Source organism: Leucoraja erinacea, chromosome 38 (assembly GCF_028641065.1).
Source record: "Leucoraja erinacea ecotype New England chromosome 38, Leri_hhj_1, whole genome shotgun sequence".
Taxonomy (NCBI): domain Eukaryota; kingdom Metazoa; phylum Chordata; class Chondrichthyes; order Rajiformes; family Rajidae; genus Leucoraja; species Leucoraja erinaceus.
In genome coordinates, this window is record NC_073414.1 from 7,226,784 (window position 1) to 7,249,385 (window position 22,602).

Here is a 22,602-nt window from a genome sequence, read left to right on the forward strand (position 1 = left end):
TTCAGACTGATTGACTCTCAGTCCCACCCGCTATCTTTAAGAGCCCTATCTAGCTCTCTCTTGAAAGTATTCGGAGAGCCGACCTCCACCGCCCTCTGAGGCAGAGAATTCCACAGGCTCACAAAGTGTTTCCTCGTCTCCGTTGTAAATGGCTTACTCCTTATTCTTAAACTGTGGCCCCTGGTTCTGGACTCCCCCAACATTGGGAACATGTTTCCTGCCTCTAGTGTGTCCAAACCCTTAACAATCTTATATGTTTCAATGAGATACCCTCTCATCCTTCTCAACTCCAGAGTGTACAAGCCCAGCTGCTCCATTCTCTCAGCATATGACAGTCCCGCCAAAACTGCACACAATACTCCAGGTGTGGTCTCTGTACGTCACATGTGCTGCTGTCATTGTTCAGCTCAGTGCCAGCGTAGTGCCAGGACTAATCTCACGATGATGAATTAACTGGAAAGGTTCCGTCTCGATTAGGCCTGGATCCTATCGAGCGCAGACAACAGGTCTGAAGAAGGGTCTCGACCCGAAACATCACCCATTCCTTCTCTCCACAGATGCTGCCTGTCCCGCTGAGTTACTCCAGCATTTTGTGTTCTACCTTCAGGAAACAGGTTTGTGTCTACAACCGTACACACCCAGGTCCCGGGCTAAAACTCTCCGTCTAACACTCCCTGCTTTCCTTTTTTCGACACGAATGAATTCTTGAAAACGCCAGACAATGAATCTGAAAACCACGTGAGGGCCTCAGATGGAAGCTTCTGGAAGGAAAACATGTGTAATGAATTGGCACGATGTCAGGTGGCGGATCTAGAAGAATATCAGGTCTGGCAAAGAGTCTTGGCATTCAGAATGTGAGCTAACTTGCTGCTGGTACAATGTTAATAGATCAGGTAGGTGAATCGAGGGCCAGAGGACATAGGTTTATGGTGAAGGGGAAAATATTTAACAGGGATTTGAGGGGTAACCTTTTCCACACAAAGGGTGATGGGTGTATGGAACGAGCTGCCAGAGGAGGTAGTTGAGACTAGGACGATTTAAGAATCTGGATAAGTACATGGATAGGACAGGTTTAGACGGATATGGGCCAAACGCGGGCAGGTGGGACTAGTGTAGCTGGGACATGTTGGCAGGTTTGGGCAAGTTGGACCGAGGGCCTGTTTACTTAGAAATATAGAAAATAGGTGCAGGGGTTGGCCATTCGGCCCTTCGAGCCAGCACCACCATTCAATATGAACATCCAAAATCAGTAGCCCATTCCTGCTTTCTCCCCCATATCCCTATATTCCACTAGCCCTAGGAGCTAAATCTAACTCTCTCTTGAAAACTGCTACATTTACACACTGTTATCACTCTGTGCCTGCATGACGACAATCGCCGGATCCATGTAGACTGCTCATATAACAAGTGCGGCTCTGCATGCATTTTGCTGGCACCAGCCCATCTCCTACCAGCAGTCACGTTGCATGCAGTCTCTGCAACCTGACCGCTGGCAGGTTACATCTTCATAACTGCGTGAATTCCATGCAATGCAAACTGCACAATAGGCGAAGTAAGCTGTGTAATATCAGACCGGGGGGGTTCACATTGTTAGCATTGTGCGTCCAATATCGAGAGGAGATTTGCAGTCATTATTGTCAAAGGTGCGTAGAGTTTCTTTCTGTGGGGAAACCTGTTTGACCAGGGACAGCATTCAGCAGCAGTGATGACTGGTGTGTTAACATTAGCCAACGTCTGTGTGTCGGAAGTAACTGCAGTTAGACAAAAATGCTGGAGAAACTCAGCGGGTGCAGCAGCATCTATGGAGCGAAGGAAGTAGGCAACGTTTCGGGCCAAAACCCTTCTTCAGAATGATCGACTGAAGGGTTTCGGCCCGAAACGTTGACTATTTCCTTCACTCCATAGATGCTGCTGCACCCGCTGAGTTTCTCCAGCATTTTTGTGTACCTTCGATTTTCCAGCATCTGCAGTTCCTTCTTAAACAAGTAACTGCAGATGCTGGTTTAAACCGAAGATAGACCTAAAAGCTGGAGTAACTCAGCGGGACAGGCAGCATCTCTGGAGAGAAGGAATGGGTGCAAACTTTCAGACGGACAGAGTCTCGACCCGAAATGTCACCAATTCCTTCTCTCCAGAGAACATTGGTTAGACGCTTTGTGAGCCTGGGACCCGTACAAAACTGGTCATGTCATCAAACTAGAAGGGGTACAGAGGAAAGCAGCATGCTTTTGCATCGGGAACTACAATAGAGATAGCAGTGTCACCGGAGTTGGAAAGGCTGGAAACAAGAAGGGCAAGGAACAAGACTAGCCATGTTGTACAAGATTCAAAAGGGGATAGTGGGCATAACTGCAGATAGATACATAACATACTCAATAGAAAGGAGAACGAGAAAGAGAAATGATATGCAAATAGAAACCCCATTTGCCAGGACAGATATTTATAAGAACACATTCTTTGTAAGAACCTTAAGGGAATGGAATAAACTAGACAACAATATAGTCAAATCATCTTCACTAGACAGTTTGAAGCAAAGATCCTACAGCGAGCAAGATCGTCCACTCGACGAAAAAGACGTAGTACGGTCATGGGCAGATTCATGGGTCATTTTCGGCCCCATTTCCGTAACCGGCTTCCGTCTCCGCACCAAAGATCCCGTAGCGGAGCAAAGATACTAGTGCGGAGACGGAAGCCGGTTACGGAAACATCCTCGTAAAAATCAAAGTTCTTTGGTAAAAATCTTCTCCTCATTTTCAGAATTATAATTTATTAACACAAACTGTTCCCCCGCAACGTTGATTACACTGCGGGTCGGGTCGGGTCGGGTCGGGTTACTGGAATGGATGAAAAAAAGGCCCACGTTCTGCTCCGTTGCGTACTACACGTCAGCCCATTGCATTTAGCAGGAGTGGTCTATCTTGCTCCACTATAGGATTTTTGGTTTTAAGCGGGCATTAACAGCACGTTAGTATGCACAACACATCCAAGTTGGTGATATGTCCACTACAAAATCAGAAGGTTCAGATGCTGCCTGTCCCGCTGAGTTACTCCAGCTTTTTGAGTCCATCTTTGAATAATACTATATCTGGTTTGAATTGGCAGCTATTCTACAGGAGTTAAAGTCTATTGAAAATTAAAGGCATGCTTGCGCAAGGGGGATAATATTGATTACTCATTGTACAATGCACAATGCTCATTTGTGTTGGTAATGACAGGCGTAGATAGAGTGGATGTGGAAAGGATGTTTCCACTGGTGGGAGAGTCCACATTGCCTCAGAGTTAAAGGGCGCTCTTTTAGAAAGGTGAGGAGGAACTTCTTCAGTCAGAGGGTAGTTAATCTGTGGAACTCATTGCCACAGACGGCTGTGGAGGCCAAGTCATTGGATAGTTTAAGGCAAATTTTTGATTAGAACGGGTGACAAGGGTTATGGGGAGAAGGCAGGAAAATGGGATTAGGAGGCAGAGATCAGACATGATAGAATATGACCCACTCATTAGCACTATCCTATACACTAGGGACAATTTACAATTATACCAAGCCAATCGCCCTCCAAACCTGGACGACTTTGGGGTGTGGGAGGAAACTGGAGAAAACCCATGCAGGTCATGGGGAGAACGTACAAACTCCGTAAAGGGAGCACACATAGTCAGGATCGAACCAGGGTCTCTCTATTCAGGGAAAATTAAGGGCCTGTCCCACTTAGGAGACCTAAACAGCAGCCTCTGGTGACCTTGCCTGCCACCAAAAAAAAAAATCAAGGTCGAGGTGACCTGCAACCTCCTACCACCTCCCACGCATGCGTTGAAAACCTTCCTCGACTATGAAGAAAACCGGCTTTGACTAGACCTGCGACTAAAAAATGATTGATTTTTAAAACTGCAACCTATTTTTAGTCGAGGCCGGTTTTAATCATGATGAAAAAATAGCAGCAACCTCGATGAAGCCTCGACCACGCGGACACCACATTAGGGAGAGTGACCAAAACCTCCGGTGACCTGATGGAAACCTTGGGTGGCGGGCAAGGTCACCAGAGGTTGCTGTTCAGGTCTCCTAAGTGGGACAGGGGCTTTAGCATGCACTGGAACAGTAGTCAGAACAAAATGGACATCTGAGTAGTCGGAATCTGAATCTGAAAATAGCATAGATGGGAGGTAGACAAAAATGCTGGAGATACTCAGCGGGTGCAGCAGCATCTATGGAGCGAAGGAAATAGGCAACGTTTTGGGTCGAAACCCTTATTCAGCATAGATGGGAATTGGAGCATCGAAAGAATTACACTTATCACAAGTTAGAATAGATTAGAATTATACCCAGCTCCATTCTGCATACTGATGATGTACTGAAGATAAGATAGCAAGCAGGAGAACTATGCAAAGAACAAGTTACCACACATCAGAAGCATCTTCAGGATATGTTATCAGGCAATGATTCATACTGTTACAAGCTTTGGTGATCCAAATGAGATTAGCTCAGATAGACATCTTGGATGGCATGTACAAGTTGGACCGAATGCCTGTTTCTGTGCTGTATGACTCTCTGACATTAGAAACATATTTCGGGACAGGTTGAGGAAGAATCTTATTCGGGATGTCAGCAAGGAATGGACCAAACTCAGGATATTAGCATTTTAAGTTCAGTTGAGTTTGGATTGAGTTTAATAGTGAAATGCTTTTGTTGCGGGCTAACCAGTCAGCGAATCGTGCCGTCCGCAGTGTAGGGATACTTGCTAAAGGAAATAACATGAATACAGTTTAGTACAAGATGAAGCTGATCAAAGGGTCTCCAATCAGTTCCGCTCTCTAGTTGTTGGTAATTGTCTGATAACAGATGGGGAGACACTGTCCCTGCATCTGGAGTTGTGCATTTTCACACTTCTATACCATTTGCCCGATGGGAGAGGGGAGAGGGGAGAAGAGGGAGTGGTTGGGGTGGGAGGGACTAGTCCTTGATTATGCTGGTGGTCTCGCCGAGGCAGCGTGAGGTTTAGTTTAGAGATACAGCGCAGAAACAGTCCGTGCCGACCAGCGATCCCCGCATATAAACACTATCCTACACACACTAGTGACAATTCTTTTTACATTTACCAAGCCAATTTATCTACATACATGTACGCCTTTGGAGTCTGGGAGCAAACTGAAGATCTCAGAGAAAACCCACGAGGTCACGGGGTGAACGTACAAACTGTGTACATATGGAACCCGTACTTGGGATCGAACCTGGGTCTCTGGCAAACGAACACACTGTAAGGCAGCAACTCTACCGCTGCGCCACCGTGCCGCCCCTGTGCTCAACTAGGTGGAGATACAAAATGCTGGTGTATCTGAGCATTCACAAAGGTTGAAAGGAGTCTGAAGAAGGGTTTCGGCCCGAAACTTTGCCTATTTCCTTCGCTCCATAGATGCTGCTGCACCCGCTGAGTTTCCCCAGCATTTTTGTCTACCTTCGATTTTCCAGCATCTGCAGTTCCCTCTTATTCACAAAGGTTCATTCATTTGTTCTTTGCACCTTTTCATATCTCTAGTTTCCCTCTCCCCGACCCTCAGTCTGAAGATGGGTCTCGACCTAAAACATCACCGCTTCCAAGGCAGCAACTCCTCTGCTGAGCCCCCGTGCCACCAATTTGAAACCAAATTTAGTGCAAAAACCCAAGCACAGCCCAAAGTCCCAGGTGCAATCCAGGCAGTTTGTAGTTCTGAATTTAGTTCAATAGCCTGATCGTGTTGGGATGAAGTTATCAGATTCCTAAACCTTCTACCTGATGGCAGAAGTGAAATGAGAGCATGGCCAGGATTGTGTGGGTCCTTGATGATGCTGGCTGCCTTTTTGAGTCGGTGTGGAATGCAACTTGGAGGAACAACACATATTTCGCTTGGTCAGTGGCATGACGGTTGAGTTCTCTGATTTTAAGTAACCGCTACATTCCCGCTCTCCCCCCAACCTCCTAGTTCCACTGTTCACATCCCCCAATCCCTTCATTATCACCTCCTCCCCAGCCAACAATGGACCCTTATAGGCTCTAACCTGCCTAGGTCATCTGTTGCCGGCTCTGATTTGTTCTGGCCTTTGTTACCTCCAGCTCCCCCACCTCTACTCTCAGTCTGAGGGATGGTTCCAACACTAAACATCACCTGTTCTGTTTTCTCCAGAGATGCAGCCTGGTCCACTGAGTTGTTCCAGCACTTTGTGTCTATTTCTGAGACAGTGCCACTTATAGATCCTTCCAATGGTGGGGAGGTCAGTACCTGTGATGGACCGGGGCAGTGTCCACCACTTTTTGTAATCTCCTGGGTGTTTGAGTTGCCAATCCAGGCCACGATGCCATCAGTCGGTTTAATTTAGTTTAGTTTAGAGATGTGGACTTAATAACCCTGTCCTGTCCTGTTCTAGACTCCATCCTGAATCCCACACTCTGTGCTGAACTGCACTAACTCAGAGGTCCACTGCCACCTACAGGTGAGCCTTGGCTAGTGTTTAAGAAGGAACTGCAGATGCTGGAAAATCGAAGGTACACAAAAATGCTGGAGAAACTCAGCGGGTGCAGCAGCATCTATGGAGCAAAGGAAATAGGCAACGTTTCGGGCCGAAACCCTTCTTCAGACTTGACTGTGCCTGTAACAGTGTGAATCCTTGCCTGACGAACAGCGATAAGAGTCAAACAGCACAGAATCAGGCCCTTCGGCCCAACTCGTCCCTGCCGACCAAGATGTCCACCTGAGCTATTTCTACTTACATTAATATCGTCTGCAAGTGTGAATTGTCGTCCAAAAGTACTATGGCCTGTATTATGAATTGTCGCCTGACAGTACTCTAGCTTTTAATATGAATTGGAAGTAGACAAAAATGCTGGAGAAACTCAGCGGGTGAGGCAGCATCTATGGAGCGAAGGAATAGGTGATGTTTCGGGTCTCGATGCTGGTTTAAACCGAAGATAGATAGATTTTAAAAAAGCTGGAGTAACTCAGCGGGTCAGACAGCATCTCAGGAGAAAAGGAATGAATAGAGGAATGAATAGGTGATGTTTCAGGTCGAGACCCTTCTTCAGTTCTTCAGCAAAGAGCGTGAAGAATGGTCTCGACCCACTGCCTGACCTGCTGAGTTACTCCAGCTTGTTGTGTCTATCTAGAGCCTATTCCTTCACTGGCTATGAAAGAAACATAGAAAATAGGTGCAGGAGTAGGCCATTCGGCCCTTCGAGCCTGCACCGCCATTCAATATGATCATGGCTGATCATCCAACTCAGTATCCTGTTCCTGCCTTCTCTCCATACCCCCTGATCCCTTTAGCCACAAGGGCCACATCTAACTCCCTCTTAAATACAGCCAATGAACTGGCCTCAACTACCTTCTGTGGCAGAGAATTCCAGAGATTCGCCACTCTCTGTGTGAAAAATGTTTTTCTCATCTCGGTCCTAAAGGATTTCCCCCTTATCCTCAAACTGTGACCCCTTGTCCTGGACTTCCCCAAAATCGGGAACAATCTTCCTGCATCTAGCCTGTCCAACCCCTTAAGAATTTTGTAAGTTTCTATAAGATCCCCCGTCAATCTCCTAAATTCTAGTGAGTACAAGCCAAGTCTATCTTTCTTCATATGAAAGTCCAGACATCCCAGGAATCAGTCTGGTGAACCTTCTCTGTACTCCCTCTATGGCAAGAATGTCTTTCCTCAGATTAGGAGACCAAAACTGTATGCAATACTCCAGGTGTGGTCTCACCAAGACCCTGTATAACTGCAGTAGAACCTCCTTGCTCCTATACTCAAATCCTTTTGCTATGAATGCTAACATACCATTCGCTTTCTTCACTGCCTGCTGCACCTGCAAGCCTACTTTCAATGACTGGTGAACCATGACACCCAGGTCTCGTTGCATTTCCCCTTTTCCTAATTGTTATCTCCGTGACCTGCGTGTGTTTTCTCCGGGTGCTCTGGTTTCCTCCCACACTCCAAAGACGTATTTGTAGGCTAAAGAAACATAGAAAATAGGTGCAGGAGTAGGCTTTGTAGGCTAATTGGCTTTAGTAAAATTGTAAATTGTCCCTAGTGTGTGTCGGATAGTGTTAGTGTGTGGGGATCGCTGGTCGGCGCGGACTCGGTGGGCCAAAGAACCCGTCTCCACGCTGTATCTCTAAACCAAAAATAAACAGTGCAGTGCAAAGGACAGCATTGTGGAAACTCTGAAAAGCCCAAATGTGCAGGCTGGAGACAGAGGCTTGTGGGGTTGCCACATGCTGTGAGGGTTAGCTCTGCGTAATGTCTCCACACGCTCTGTTGCTGCTGACATTTTGCATTTGTCCTCATGCTGAGATTGCTGGGGGAATGAGGAACAGAACATTTTGTCCAGTCCACCCACTGCTGCAATCTGACTCATCAAACTGAGCAACGCCCTAAACCCCAAACTATTCACAAGGGTCAATGATTTCAGTGCTGTTCCACCAACAGCTTCCCCACCCTGGCCTGCAGCTGCTGAGCTACAGATATGATGCTCAGGGCAAGACTGCAGAGTGAACACATACAATCACGTGGCCCCTGACAGAGAAAGGGAAACAAGCAAGACAAACGCTAACCTGTGCACACAAGTGGACTTGGAATCACGTTAACACATGCTCACACACACGCTCGCAACACTGAACGGAGTCACATTCACATACAAGCTTACACACGCTGGCACACACACACACACCAACAGTCTGTCTGTCTCTCCCTTCTTGGTTGTTTTTTTAGTATGTGTTAAATGTATGTTTCTAGTGTTCTTTAGCTTGTTTTATGGGGGGGGGGGGGGGGGAGGGAGGTTGGGGTGAAACATTTTCTCATCTCTTACCTCGACGGAGATGTGATTTTTTTCCGTATCGTATCTCCGTCCACACTGCGGCCCAACATCGTGGAATTGGTGGCATTTGCTGGAGACCGGCTTCGAGAGCTCCACCTCGGGAGCCTGCGGACTTAACATCGCGGAGCTCGCCATCCCTGTTGGGGCTCCAACCGTGGGGGCCTACGGACTTTAACATCGCGGAGCTCACGGTCCCTGATCAGAGACCGACTTCGGGAACTCCAAGCCGCAGCAGCTTCGATCGCCCCGACACGGGAGCTTTGATCACCTGACGAATGGTTAGACTGCCCCGGCCACGGGAGAAAAATGAGGGAAAATTAGACTTTATTGGTGAGGAATGTAGGGAATCCAGTGTGGTGGATGTTTACGTTAACTTTTATGTAGTTGTGTGTCTTGTTGCTTTTTTAGTATGGCTGTATGGTAAATCGCATAGCACTGTACCTTAATTGGTCCACGTGACAATAAAAGACCTTTGAAACACACGCTCGCACTCACACGGAACGGAATCGCATACACACAGGAACAGAAACACAGAATTGCACGCTCTGAAATGAAAACACTCACACAAACTGACTCACAATCGCACAAATAGAAACATGATCATTCGGGCAGAGAACTGACAAGTTGCTTAATACACAAATGGAACATACTTGTGCACTGACCCAAACAGAAATGGAAACAAGCTCGCAAGGCACGTAACTGAAACGGAACACACACACACACACACACACAGAGGGAAATAGAAACATGTTCACTGGGAAACTTGCCCACACTAACACTCATTCAGAAATAGAATCATTCTTACAAACAAGCACATACCAGAATGGCATCATGCTCAGACATACACATTCACAGGGATACAGCTAATGTTTCAGGTCAAGGATCCTGAGGCAGAAATGAGAAAGAAAAACAACATTGTTTTGAGTAACAGTTGAGACAGGAAGTTGCTGAAAGAACATATTTCTGTGCCTCGTGACGTATCAGATCGACCAATCTTGCCTGTAATCGAAGACTAATCTCCTCACCATCTAATTTTCATGCCAGCTGAAAATTTACAAATCCAATCTCCTACATTCATATCCAAATTGCCAATGTATATAATAAACACTAACGGTCTGTAGTGCTGATGATCCCTGTCGACGTGATGTACAGCTCTGCAGACAAAGAACCCATTATTATTACCCTCTCTGCCTCTTGTTACCAAGCCAATGTTAGATCCAGTTTGTGTAGGAAGGAAATGCCTACTGCTGGTTTATACCGTAGATAGACACAAAGTGCTGGACTAACTCAGCGGGTCAGACAGCATCTCTGGAGAAAAATAGGTGACGTTTAGGGTCGGAATTCTTCTTCAGCGCTGCCTTAAGGGCCGGTCCCACTTGGCCGTCATTTGCAGCTCATTTACGTGTTATATGTAAATTAGGTCGGCCATGCATTGTGCATGGTGAGGCGTGGAATCGTATGGGGTGGCGCGCGGTATCGCGCGGCGGTCCAGGATTTAGTACAGGAACGAAATCCTTGTTGCGTGACGTATCGCGTACACACGCTGACGGATTTGCGTCGTACGCTGGCAACCCGACATCTCACGTGTATCGCGTGGTGACGCATGGTTACGTCACTGTGCGACAACGTCCTGCCGCGCGCCGCAGTGTATTCTAATGACATCACGCGCACCAGACGGCTGTGCTGACGTGTAAATGAGGTGCAAATGACGTCCAAGTGGGACAGGCCCTTAACCCGCTGAGTTACTCCAGAACTTTGTGTCTATCTTAAATCCAGTTTGTCCCTGTTTCTCATGCATCGGTATCACAGTTGGATTACCTGTTACATTCACCTTGCAATCACAAAGATTACACTGAACAGGCGTATCACATTGTTTAAGAGGGAACTGCAGATGCTGGAGAATCGAAGGTTACACAAAAAAGCTGGAGAAACTCAGCGGGTGCAGCAGCATCTATGGAGCGAAGGAAATAGGCAACGTTTCGGCCCGAAACGTTGCCTATTTCCTTCGCTCCATAGATGCTGCTGCACCCGCTGAGTTTCTCCAGCTTTTTTGTGTAACAGGCGTATCACATTTCTGCTTCCTTCCTGCCTCTGTAACCTGGGGGCTTGGAGAGACAATAGAGTCGGCTGGTAGAGACAGTTCTGATTTCATGAAAACCGCTGTGTGAACGGCATTGATGTGGAGCATCTGGCTTGGTTTATTATTATTATTGTCACAGATGCAATTAAAAACTTTATTTTGCATGCTATCGAGGTAAATCGGACCATACACAAGAACATCAAGGAGGGAGTGATGGGATAAATGGTCACAGTCATGTATAGATGATGTAAACAACATGAATTTTCCTCAACCCTGTCCTCCACACTGCTTTCAAACCATCTTTAAATATATTACGATATCACCAGCGTAAAAGATCAGTAGGGAACTTGCACAAAGCATTTAGTATAAATACTAAAGGGCCCGTCCCACTTACACGATTTTTTCGGCGACTTCCCGGCACCCGTCATAGTCGCAGCAGGTGGCTGAAAATTTTCAACATGTTGAAAATCCAGCGGCGACCAGAAAAAGGTACGACTCTTTAGGCGACTACTCACAACCATACGTGCAGACCGATCCATATCAGGCGTAGTGGTAGAGTTGCTGCCTTAAGGGCCTGTCTCACTTACGCAACTTGTCGCGGGGTGACTCCTGTATGGTCGTGAGTAGTCGCCCCCATAGAGTTGTACCTTTTTTATGGTCGCCGCTGGATTTTCAACATGTTTGAAAAATTTTGGCCACCTGCTGCGACTATGACAAGTCGCCGAAAAAATCGCGTAAGTGGGACAGGCTCTTAAGGTTCACTTTATTACAGAAATTAGCCCGAAACATGGGCTGCTGTCTGTAATCGGGCTAACTGAGACCCGTCACCGTCTATAGCAGTCTGTCTCTCTCGTACAATGTTCAAGTGTGAATCAGTCAGCAGCCATGTCAATGTCAGAGAATGTTAGCAGAGAATGTCAACAGCAGTCCTGGGATTAACATGGAGATCACGCTGGTGTTTGCTGAAGGATTCCGAGCCTTGAGTCACTTTGTTTCACAACAGCGAGACATCGTTACACCCTGTGAACCCGTTGTCGGCATCAAGTCAGACAAACAAATGCACTGTACCACCGAGGTCCCGGGATGTCCCAGCTATCAACCTCTGCATGCGTCGTGTCAGAGAGCCTTGCTGCAGCTAGGATTACCATTGCGATCAGGACAACAGGTGTGGAGAGGATAAATATGCAGGGAAGGAACAGCAGATGCTGGTTTAAACCAAAGATAGACCCAAAAAGCTGGAGTAACTCAGCGGGACAAGCAGCATCTCTGAAGAGAAGGAATGGGTGACGTTTCTTCGAAGGGTCTCGACCCGAAATGTCATACATTCCTTCTCTCCAGAGATGCTGCCTGTCCCGCTGAGTTACTCCAGTATTTTGTGTCTATCTGTGGAGAGATTAAATCACATTGTTGAAACTGCTTGCATTTACTCTAAATTAAAAAATTGGAGGTGAGCTGAACAAAGTTTTTTATAATATAACAAGTTATTGACAGAGTGGATGGTGGAGAACTAGGGCCTCCGAGCTTGGCTCGTAAGATAGTTAATTCATGCAAGTAACCACATTCCGGAATCAGCGGAAATCGCGGAGTCAGGGGATATGGGGAGAAGGCAGGAACGGGGTACTGATTGGGGATGATCAGCCATGATCACCTTGGATGGCGGTGCTGGCTCGAAGGGCCAAATGGCCTCCTCCTGCACCTATTGTCTATTCCGCCAAAGACTGTGGATGCTGTTGGGTTGCAATGGTGTGTTTATTAGGAGAGGGTAGAATTTGATATGCAGGAAACAGAATTAAGATGCAGGCCAAAATGTGTGAGAAAGAACTGCAGATGCCGGATAAAATCGAAGGTAGACACAAAATGCTGGAGTAACTCAGCGGGTGAGGCAGCATCTATGGAGAGAATGAATGGGTAACGTTTCGGGTCTCCCGAAACGTTACCCATTCCTTCTCTCCATAGATGCTGCCTCACCCGCTGAGTTACTCCAGCATTTTGTGTCCACCTAAGATGCAGAACAGCTATGATCCAGAGGTAAATCGTGGAACAGACTCAAGGGGTTGTGAGGCCAACACTCCTTACTGTGAGCGGAGAAGAAATCATTTAGCTGTGCCGTCATCCTCAACGAACCACAATGTACACGCAGATAGGTGAGCTGGAATTTGCCATGTCAGGGGAGTCAGAGGCAAGCTGAGCTTGTTAAAGTTGAAGAACATGCAGCATCACTCTGAATGATGGAACATTCTCCCCCCGCACAATTAAAGCATGGAATATTCCTCACCCAACTATAGTTACCCAACCAGGTGCAACTACATTTAAGGTAGCTCTTTCTTCCCAAAAACACTTTCTGGCTTAAGTCCTCCCTCCGCCACCTCCAGTTTAAATTCCATTTGGAATATTTTGGAGGAGCAAGTAACCAAGAAGAAACAGGACTGCTTATGGCACTGATGACCCTAACCCCGCTGGGAAAAGGAACTGATCATAGCACAGGATGTTAACCATAGACGGGTGGAGGTTCAGAGAACCGATACACCAAACAGGTAGACAACGGAATGGGGGATGCCTGAACATCCCAGCACTCACACAACACCCGCATTGATATGGCAGAGGTCCATGGAAATGCTAACTCAAGAGGTTCCAGAGTCGGACTGTGGACTGTGGACTGTAAAGCATTGCGGGTCAGATTTGCCCCTTGCTGGCGATCCTCTTCGAACACTCCAGGAGGGCGTTGTGAATGTCTTTAGCACAGGAGATCTGTGACTTGATCATGCTGAGGTACTGAGCGTAGGACAAGCTCTCGGTCTGCACCGTGTCGGGCTTGGTCGCGGTGGGAACCAGGTTTGGCGAGTGCTTCGCGCTGTCAATGCTCTGGGATAGACATTCGAACGCCAGCCTCTGCAAAGGAAGGGACACGGTCAGCGACAGTGGGAACAGAGACGACACGGAGGACTGGCCAAATTTTGTGCCTTCCACCACAGTGATGAATGCTGTTTGTGGATGTTTGTGTCAAAAAGATTTTGTTGCATTTTTGTGTGTTCTTTTTCATTGTACTGCTGCTGGCAAATTCATTTCACTTGCACTTTATGTGCAAGTGACGAATAAAACTGATTGATTGATTGATTGATTGATTGATTGATTGATTGATTGACAAAGGCCACAGGCTACAGCATTCTGAGCAGCACGGTGGTGCAGCAGTAGAGTTGTTGCCTTACAGCAACAGAGACCCGGGTTCGATCCTGACTACGGGTGCTGTCTGTACGGAGTTTGCACGTTCTCTCTGTAATCCAAGTGGGTTTTTCCCGGGTGCTCCGGTTTCCTCCCACTCCGATTCAGATTCAGATTCAATTTTAATTGTCATTGTCAGTGTACAGTACAGAGACAACGAAATGCATTTAGCATCTCCCTTGAAGAGCGACACAGCAAAATTTGAATAAAAAAAATTAAGTGTCCGGGGGGGGGGGGGGGGGGGGGGGGGGGGGGGGGGTTGGTGGTGTGTGATTGGCAGTCACCGAGGTACGTGTTGAGTAGAGTGACAGCCGCCGGAAAGAAGCTGTTCCTCGACCTGCTGGTTCGGCAACGGAGAGACCTGTAGCGCCTCCCGGATGGTAGGAGGGTAAACAGTCCATGGTTGGTTGGGGTGAGAGCAGTCCTTGGCGATGCTGAGCGCCCTCCGCAGACAGCGCTTGCTTTGGACAGACTCAATGGAGGGGAGCGTATACATACATGTTTAGTCGGTTAATTGGCTTTGGTAAAAATTGGAAATTATCGCTTGTGTGTCAGATAGTGTTAGTGTCGGCACGGACCCGGTGGGCCGAAGGGCCTGTTTCTGCGATCAACTATAAACTAGAATCTAAACTGTGCAGTCGAGTCTAATCCTGTACGTGCAGAAATCAATGCGAAGAGTAGGGACTCAACACATTCTTCTCCCTCCACTCATGACAAAACAGCAACGAGAGTAACACACCACACCTCGGGATACACTCCGGGAATCAACGACGACTGGATTAATCTGGGAACTAACTCCATTTTATATGCCACCAGAAGTTCTTTGTTAATAATAATAATCTTATTTATATATAGCACATTTTCCGTCAACTTGCATTGACCCCAAAGTGCTTCACATAATTACATTACATTACACACAGGCAAAGGTGGGTGAAGTGTCTTGCTCCAAGGACACAATGACAGTATGCACTCCAAGCGGGATTTGAACCGGCTACCTTCCGGTCGCCAGCCGAACACTTAGCCCATTGTGCCATCTGTCGTCAAAGGTTGGATATGTTAATCTCACATATATAAAATTAAAATGAACACACTGTCCATTGCCAGAGGTGGAAGTGCATTGCAACCTTTAGCGTCCATCACATGTTGTAGAGTTTCCTGACGTTATCGCTGATGGTCCTGCCTCTTATCACTACACTTGCTGGAGGTGGGCACAATTTGTCTTCGTTCACCACTTTGGCTTCTCTTGAAATCTTCAGAACTTCAATTATAAAACGGGACTGAATCCTGCGCTGAGTGGGTAGCTGCACTACTGGCGTAGCTGCATAATGCCAGCGCTGTGCTGCATGTGGAGCTGCATGGAGCAAGCTCTGCACCACTGGTGAAGCTGCATGGAGCAGGTTTTACACTGTTTGTGTAGGAAGGAACTGCAGATACCGATTTAAACCAAGGATAGACCCAAAAAGCTGGAGTAACTTGTGGATCGGAGAAAAAAGGAATAGGTGACGTTTTGGGTCGAGACCCTTCTTCAGACTTGCACTGTTAGAAACATAGAAAATAGGTGCAGTAGTAGGCCATTCGGCCCTTCGAGCCTGCACCACCATTCAATATGATCATGGCTGATCATCCAACTCAGTATCCCATCCCTGCCTTCTCTCCATACCCCCTGATCAGTTTAGCCACAAGGGCCACATCTAACCCCCTCTTAAATATAGCCAATGAACTGACCTCAACTACATTCTGTGGCAGAGAATTCCAGAGATTCACCACTCTCTGTGTAAAAAATATTTTTCTCATCTCAGTCCTAAAAGATTTCCCCCTTATCCTTAAACTGTGTGACCCCTTGTTCTGGACTTCCCCAACATCGGGAACAATCTTCCTGCATCTAGCCTGTCCAACCCCTTAAGAATTTTGTAAGTTTCTATAAGACCCCCCCTCAATCTTCTAAAGTGTAGCGAGTACAAGCCGAGTCTATCCAGTCGTTCTTCATATGAAAGTCCTGACATCCCAGGAATCAGTCTGGTGAACCTTCTCTGTACTCCCTCTATGGCAAGAATGTCCTTCTGTTGACAGATCAGCACCAAGTAAGTGTTGCACCACTGGTGTATCCACACTGAGTGCTGCGCCACTGGTACAGCTGCATTGGTGAGTGCTGCATTGCTGGCGGGTTTGCACCGAGCGAATGCTGCACTGCTGGTGGGGAGCGCTGGAGCAATTGGGAGGGTCACGCAGCTGCTCTGGAGCACACGGATCCGTGACGCTGGGTATGAGCAGAGCCTGTTCTATTGTGAAATTGTGGAATGATTTGGATGTGGTACTCAGTTTAAGAAGTGCAAAAAAATTATTTTCCAGAGGTATCAGAATGAGGAAGGGCTGTGATGATGGTTACGTTTTAACTTATCGACATAGTGTGATATTTGTGTTGTACATAGAATTTTGATAATTGTTTAAAAACTGTATACATGTATGTATGCGTGCACATGCGTGTATATATGTAGTGTTTAAGAAGGAACTGCAGATGCTGGAGAATCGAAGGTTACACAAAAAAGCTGGAGAAACTCAGCGGGTGCAGCAGCATCTATGGAGCGAAGGAAATAGGCAACGTTTCGGGCCGAAACCCGGTTTCGGCCCGAAACGTTGCCTATTTCCTTCGCTCCATAGATGCTGCTGCACCCACCGTGTATATATGTATGTAGCTTATGTACGGATATATGTATGTATGTATTTGTGTATGTGTGTATATATATATGTAGATGAGATATGAAAGTTTATGAATTAATTGATGTAGCGGAAAGGGGTAGGAATAAATAAGTAAATACTTCCTCCTACTCCTTTTCGAACATGTAAGATTTAATCTGTGATGTTGATGAGAAGATATTCAATGAGTTGTGTATAGGTTTATTGTTCATTTCATTTAATTGTTATTTTGCTTTGTTTTTAACTTTTTTTGATTTACACGTTTGAAATAAAATATATACAATGACAATCCAGGTATTGAATTTCAATTCCACTCACCAGACACAGTTCCACCTGGTCACACAGAGCATAGAATTCCTCTAGACTCTTATCGAAGCGTTGTAATGCGGTATCATTGCTCTTCCTGCAGGGTAAAGGATAATGCTTGGTATTAGCTGAAATCAGAATATAGGCAGCAGACAGTTTAAAAAAAAAATGTATTTTATTAGAAGCAATTGCACAAGGAGAAAGTAATCGACATAACAATTATACAATTTCCGTACAGCTTCAGTTTTAACATTTTACAAACTAATAAGTGAATCGGAAAAAGGAAAAAAGGGAAAGAAAGAAAAAAGGAAAAAGAAAAGAAAGAATTTCGAAAAAGATACAAAATAAAAAGAAGAAAAATCCCTGAATGAACGAAGAAGTGAAAGACAAAAAGCAGAGATATATCCCACTACCCTTCCCTACACCTGCTCACCCGACACCAGCGTCGGTTTTGCATTTGTGTTCAACCATTCTGTTGTTGAAGAAATTCAATGAAAGGAGACCATATTTTGGAAAATTGAGATTTGTCAGATAAAACAAGCCTTATTTTTTCTAAATGTAGTGTCTCGGTCATTTCTGTGATCCACATCATCACTGTGGGGACGGTTATCTTTTTCCAGAATTTAAGTATAAGTTTTTTCGCAGTTATTAAATTCAATTCAACTTTAATGTCATCGCACAAATACAAGTATGAGTACAACGAAATGCAGTTTTGCGTCAGTCCGTAGTAGTTGTACATAAAAAAAAAAAATAATAAAATTAAAAAAAAAAAAAAAAATAGAAAGAGAGAAGATACAGAATAATCAAGAAATACAGAATAATTAAACAATGGGGACGGAGGGACCAGATCAATCTATCGGCGGGACTCCAAGTTCAGCAATGTGATTGTATTGTTGTAGAAGCTGTTCCTCATCCTACTACAGGTAGTACGTGATCTGAGGCTCCTGTACCGTTATTAAATCCTGTATCCTGTACAGTTATTAAACTGTAGTCAGGAAGCGTCTTTGGAATATCGTTAACTTGGGGCAGCCATGCAGCAGACAGTTAACAGGGGCGAGGTTAATTGCTTCCAATGATTCAAAGATACTTTGTTGTCACAAGCTAATGGAGTAACTGAGCGGGTCAGATAGCATCTCTGGAGAAAAGGAATAGGTGTCACTTTGGGTAGAGATCTTTCTTCAGACTTGGTCTTCGGGTCTCGAACCAAAACGTCACCTATTCCTTTTCTCCAGAGAGAGATGCCGTCTGACCCGCTGAGTTACTCCAGCTTTTTATGTCTATCTTTGGTTTAAACCAGCATCTGCTACCTTCCTACACATTATTCCACAAACAAACGGGAGCACTCGTTTATCAAAAGAGGGATACTCACTGTCCATTGTCAATGGTCGTGTTCTGGGACAGGTTTTGGGCCGCGATCCTCATCAGATTCTAGAAGGGAAACACAAACTCCTCTGTAAAATAGACAGGTCCAGATACAGCATGAGACACAGCTTTTACAGAACACGGTGACAGGCATCTCCTGCCTGCAAATACGGGATCTATCTTACTGACATGCCCATGACATGAAGCATCACCCATTCATCCATTGGAGATACAGAGTGCAAACAGGCCCATCGGACCAACATGTCCCATCTACACGAGTCCCACCGATCTGCGTTTGGTCCATATCCCTCTAAACCTGTTCTATCCTGTCTAATTGTTTCTTAAACGTTGCGATAGTCCCAGCCTCAATTCCCTCCACTGGCAGCTCGCTCCATACACCCACCACCCTTTGTGTGAAAAATGTTATCCCTCAGTTTCCTATTTAATCTTTTCCCCTTCACCATAAACCGATGTCCTCCAGTTCTCGATTCCCCTACTCTGGGCAAGAGACTCTGTGCGTCTACCCGATCTATTCCTCTTATGGTTTTATACACCTCTCTAAGATGACCCCTCATCCTCCTGCGCTCCAAGGCACAGTGTCCCAGCTGATTCAATCTCTCCCTGTAGCTCAGACTGTGGAGTCCTGGCAACATCCTCGTAAATCTTCTCTGTACCCTTTCCAACCCGACAACGTTTATCCAACCCGACAAAATTCTTAGGGGTTGGACAGGCTAGATGCAGGAAGATTGTTCCCGATGTTAGGGAAGTCCAGGACAAGGGGTCACAGCTTAAGGATAAGGGGGAAATCCTTTAAAACCGAGATGAGAAGAACTATTTTCACACAGAGAGTGGTGAATCTCTGGAACTCTCTGCCACAGAGGGTAGTTGACCAGTTCATTGGCAAAAGAGGGAGTTATCTGGCCCTTATAAAGTGTTACAGATCTATTAGAGGTATTGAGCACAGAAACTGGCTCATTGGCCCCTTGTCTATGATAATCAAGATGGTTATACATGCTAACTCCATTTGCTATAAAGTGCATTAGACCCATATCCACCTCTGCCCTTCATATCCAAGTACTTGTCCAGATACCAGTTAAGTGCTGTGCAGAGAACCCGCCACCCCCCACACATTACAGCGGTTCAGGGTATGGAAATTCACCCATAAAGAATTCACAACTCATCACCTTTATGTATGAGCGTTTATTCATACAACATTTTTATCCACTAATTCCTCTTGTTCACCACTGATCAAATGGCTTCCAAACGCAAAAACAATCCCACACCATCACTTTTTGCCTCGTGTTGCCAAGCCAATTTTAGATCCAATCTGCCACTTGCCCTGGGATCTCAGGGTTGGAACCTTTTGGATCAAGTTCCCATGTGGGACCTTGTCAAAGGCCTCCATGAAATCCAAATAAACCACATCAACTGCACTGTCCTTGTCAATACATTTTGTTACCTCTTCAAGAAATTCAATTAGACAGGATCTGGGTCTTTGCCTGCATTTGGCCATATCAAGTGTAGAGGGGAGTGGCTGGTAGTAAGGTGAACCTGGGTAATGCCTCTAGCACCTTTAGGTAGGCTGCAGGAGGTTGACCCCGGGGCACAAAATGGCCAGCAAGGAGAGGAGAGAGATGTTAATTCGCAAGCTGAGCCGGTCGTGGGCGACAGAGCTGCTCCGGAAGAACAAACACGTGGGAATCCGTACTTTGATTCGTACTTTGTATACCTTCGATCTTCCAGCATCTGCAGTTCCTTCTTGAACAATCCGTACTTTGAACTCGGTTTGGCCCCACACATAGCGGCGTGGCATTATATGCAAAAGGAATTTCACTGTGTAATGTTTAATTGCATATGTGACAATGTCCATTGAACCTTTGAACCTTCATATTTTGCTTGGGCAGCTTACACCCCAACGGTATGAATATTGACTTCTCAAACTTCAAGTAACCCTTGCTTACCCCTCTCTCGCCATCCCTCCCCCTTCCCAGCTCTCCGACCAGTCTGACCCGTCCCCTGGTTAAATATTATCTCTGTATGCTTCCTTATCACCTTCTCCTAGCTAACAATAATTTTCCTTGAACCCCGTCCCCTTTGATGTCTTGTTTTCACACCTAACACTTCCTTATTTAAATGTGTCTCCTTTTCCCCTGACTCTCAGTCTGAAGACGGGTCAGATGAAAACATCAGCCATTCCTTCTCTCCAGAGATGGGCCAGTCCCGCTGAGTTACTCCAGCATTTTGTGTCCATCTTTGGTGTAATCTGTAGTTCCTGCCTCCACATCCCCCCTGACCTTTGAATCCCACACGGTCGTTCCCTCCGACCCACGGCCAGTACCTGGAGCAAGTCCTTGACTGCTTGAACCTGGCTACTGGGTTGATGGAACGGATCGGTCGAACACATGGGGATCCAGACTTTGAACTCGATGAAGTTGAGTCAGGCAGCATTATATGCAAAACGAACTGCACTATGTAATATTTAATTGCACATGTGACAATAAATAATAAATAAATATCCATTAAACCCACACAGTGGATCCCCTGAGATCTGATTCTCACAGTCAATCCATGAGTCCTCTGATCCCACAGTCGATCCCTCTGACCTATGATCTCATACAGTCGATCCCTCAGAGCTCCCACAGTCGAACCCTGTGGCCCCTGATCTCACACAGTGGATCCCTGTGGCCCCTGATCTCACACAGTGGATCCCTGTGACCTCTCATGCCACACTGTGGATCTGCTTGACCTCTGGCTCCACACAGTAGATCCCCTTGACCTCTGATCCCACACAGTGGATCCATGTGACCTCTGATCCCACACAGTGGACCCTTGACCTCTGATCCTACACAGTGGATCTCCTAAACCTCTGATCCCACACAGTGGATCCATGTGACCTCTGATCCCACACAGTGGACCCTTGACCTCTGATCCTACACTGTGGATCTCCTTGACCTCTGATCCCACACAGTGGACCCTTGACCTCTGATCCTACACAGTGGATCTCCTTGACCTCTGATCCCACACAGTGGATCCCCTTGACCTCTGATCCCCCCTCCCACACACACAGTCGGATGCCAGTACCTGGAGCGAGTCCTTGAGCTGCGGGATCAGCAGCTTGAACTTGGCCACCGAGTCGTCCTGTTGCTGGGCTTGTTGCTGTTGCTGCTGTGTGAGCGCCGGCTGCCCGGCCTGGGCCTGGGCCTGAGCTGCTGCCAGTTGCTGGGCCTGGACGAGCTGCTGCTGGGCCTGACTTTGAGTCTGGCCTTGAGTCTGGGCCTGAGTCTGTGCAGCCGCCAGTTGCTGCTGTAGTTGCTGCAGCTGCTGCTGTTGTTGGTTCAGCGGCGCCGCCATTTTCCCCAGCTCCAAGCCCCGCCCCCGCGGTCATCTAACCCCGCCCCCGCGCTCATCCCGCCCCCCGCCCCCCGCGCTCTCTAACCCCGCCCCCACGCTCATCTAACCCCGCCCCCGCGCTCATCCAACCCCGCCCCCCGCCCCCTCCTCATCTAACCCCGCCCCCGCGCATCTAACCCCGCCCCTCCGCGCATCTAACCCCGCCCCCGCGCGCTATCTAACCCCGCCCCCTCCGTCATCTAACCCCGCCCCCACCTCATCTAACCCCGCCCCCGCGTCTCATCTAACCCGCCCCCCGCGCTCATCTAACCCCGCCCCCGCGGTCATCTAACCCCGCCCCCGCGCTCAACTAAACCCGCCCCCCCACGCTCATCTAACCCCGCCCCCCACACGCGGTCATCCAACCCCGCCCCCCGCGCTCATCGAACCCGCCCTCGCTCTCCCATTGGCCTCCCGCCGCGTCAATCACCCCGCTGGGCGGGGCAATGCATCATTCCACCGCCCTCCACAGACGCTGCCCGACCCGCTGAGTCGCTCCAGCCCAGACACTCTCAAAGCGCTGGAGCAGCAACTCAGGGGGCAAACAGCATCTCTGGGGAACATGGAGAGGTGGGTTTTTTTCAGGTTGAGACCCTTTTCCAGACTGAGAGGCGATGATCTGTGAGACAAAAGGAATTCTGGAGAGGGAATCAGCAGCAACTGGCAGAAGTTCTCTCACTGCCTTGAACCTTTTCATACCTCTAATTTCAATCTCCCCCGACTCCG

At 47.1% G+C, this 22,602-nt stretch overlaps 1 protein-coding gene across 1 annotated transcript; it reads right to left on the bottom strand.

Annotated features, from left to right (window-relative positions):
* Nucleotides 1-11,045: 11,045 nt before the first annotated feature.
* On the bottom strand, nucleotides 11,046-21,871 carry med29 (mediator complex subunit 29). Its single transcript, XM_055663761.1, has 4 exons — nucleotides 21,568-21,871; nucleotides 18,494-18,552; nucleotides 17,137-17,221; nucleotides 11,046-13,794 (listed from the first exon to the last, which is right to left on the bottom strand). Exons 1-4 carry the CDS (start codon nucleotides 21,835-21,837, stop codon nucleotides 13,579-13,581), a joined length of 630 nt encoding a protein of 209 aa, XP_055519736.1. The 5' UTR covers nucleotides 21,838-21,871; the 3' UTR covers nucleotides 11,046-13,578.
* Between the last annotated feature and the right edge of the window lie 731 nt (nucleotides 21,872-22,602).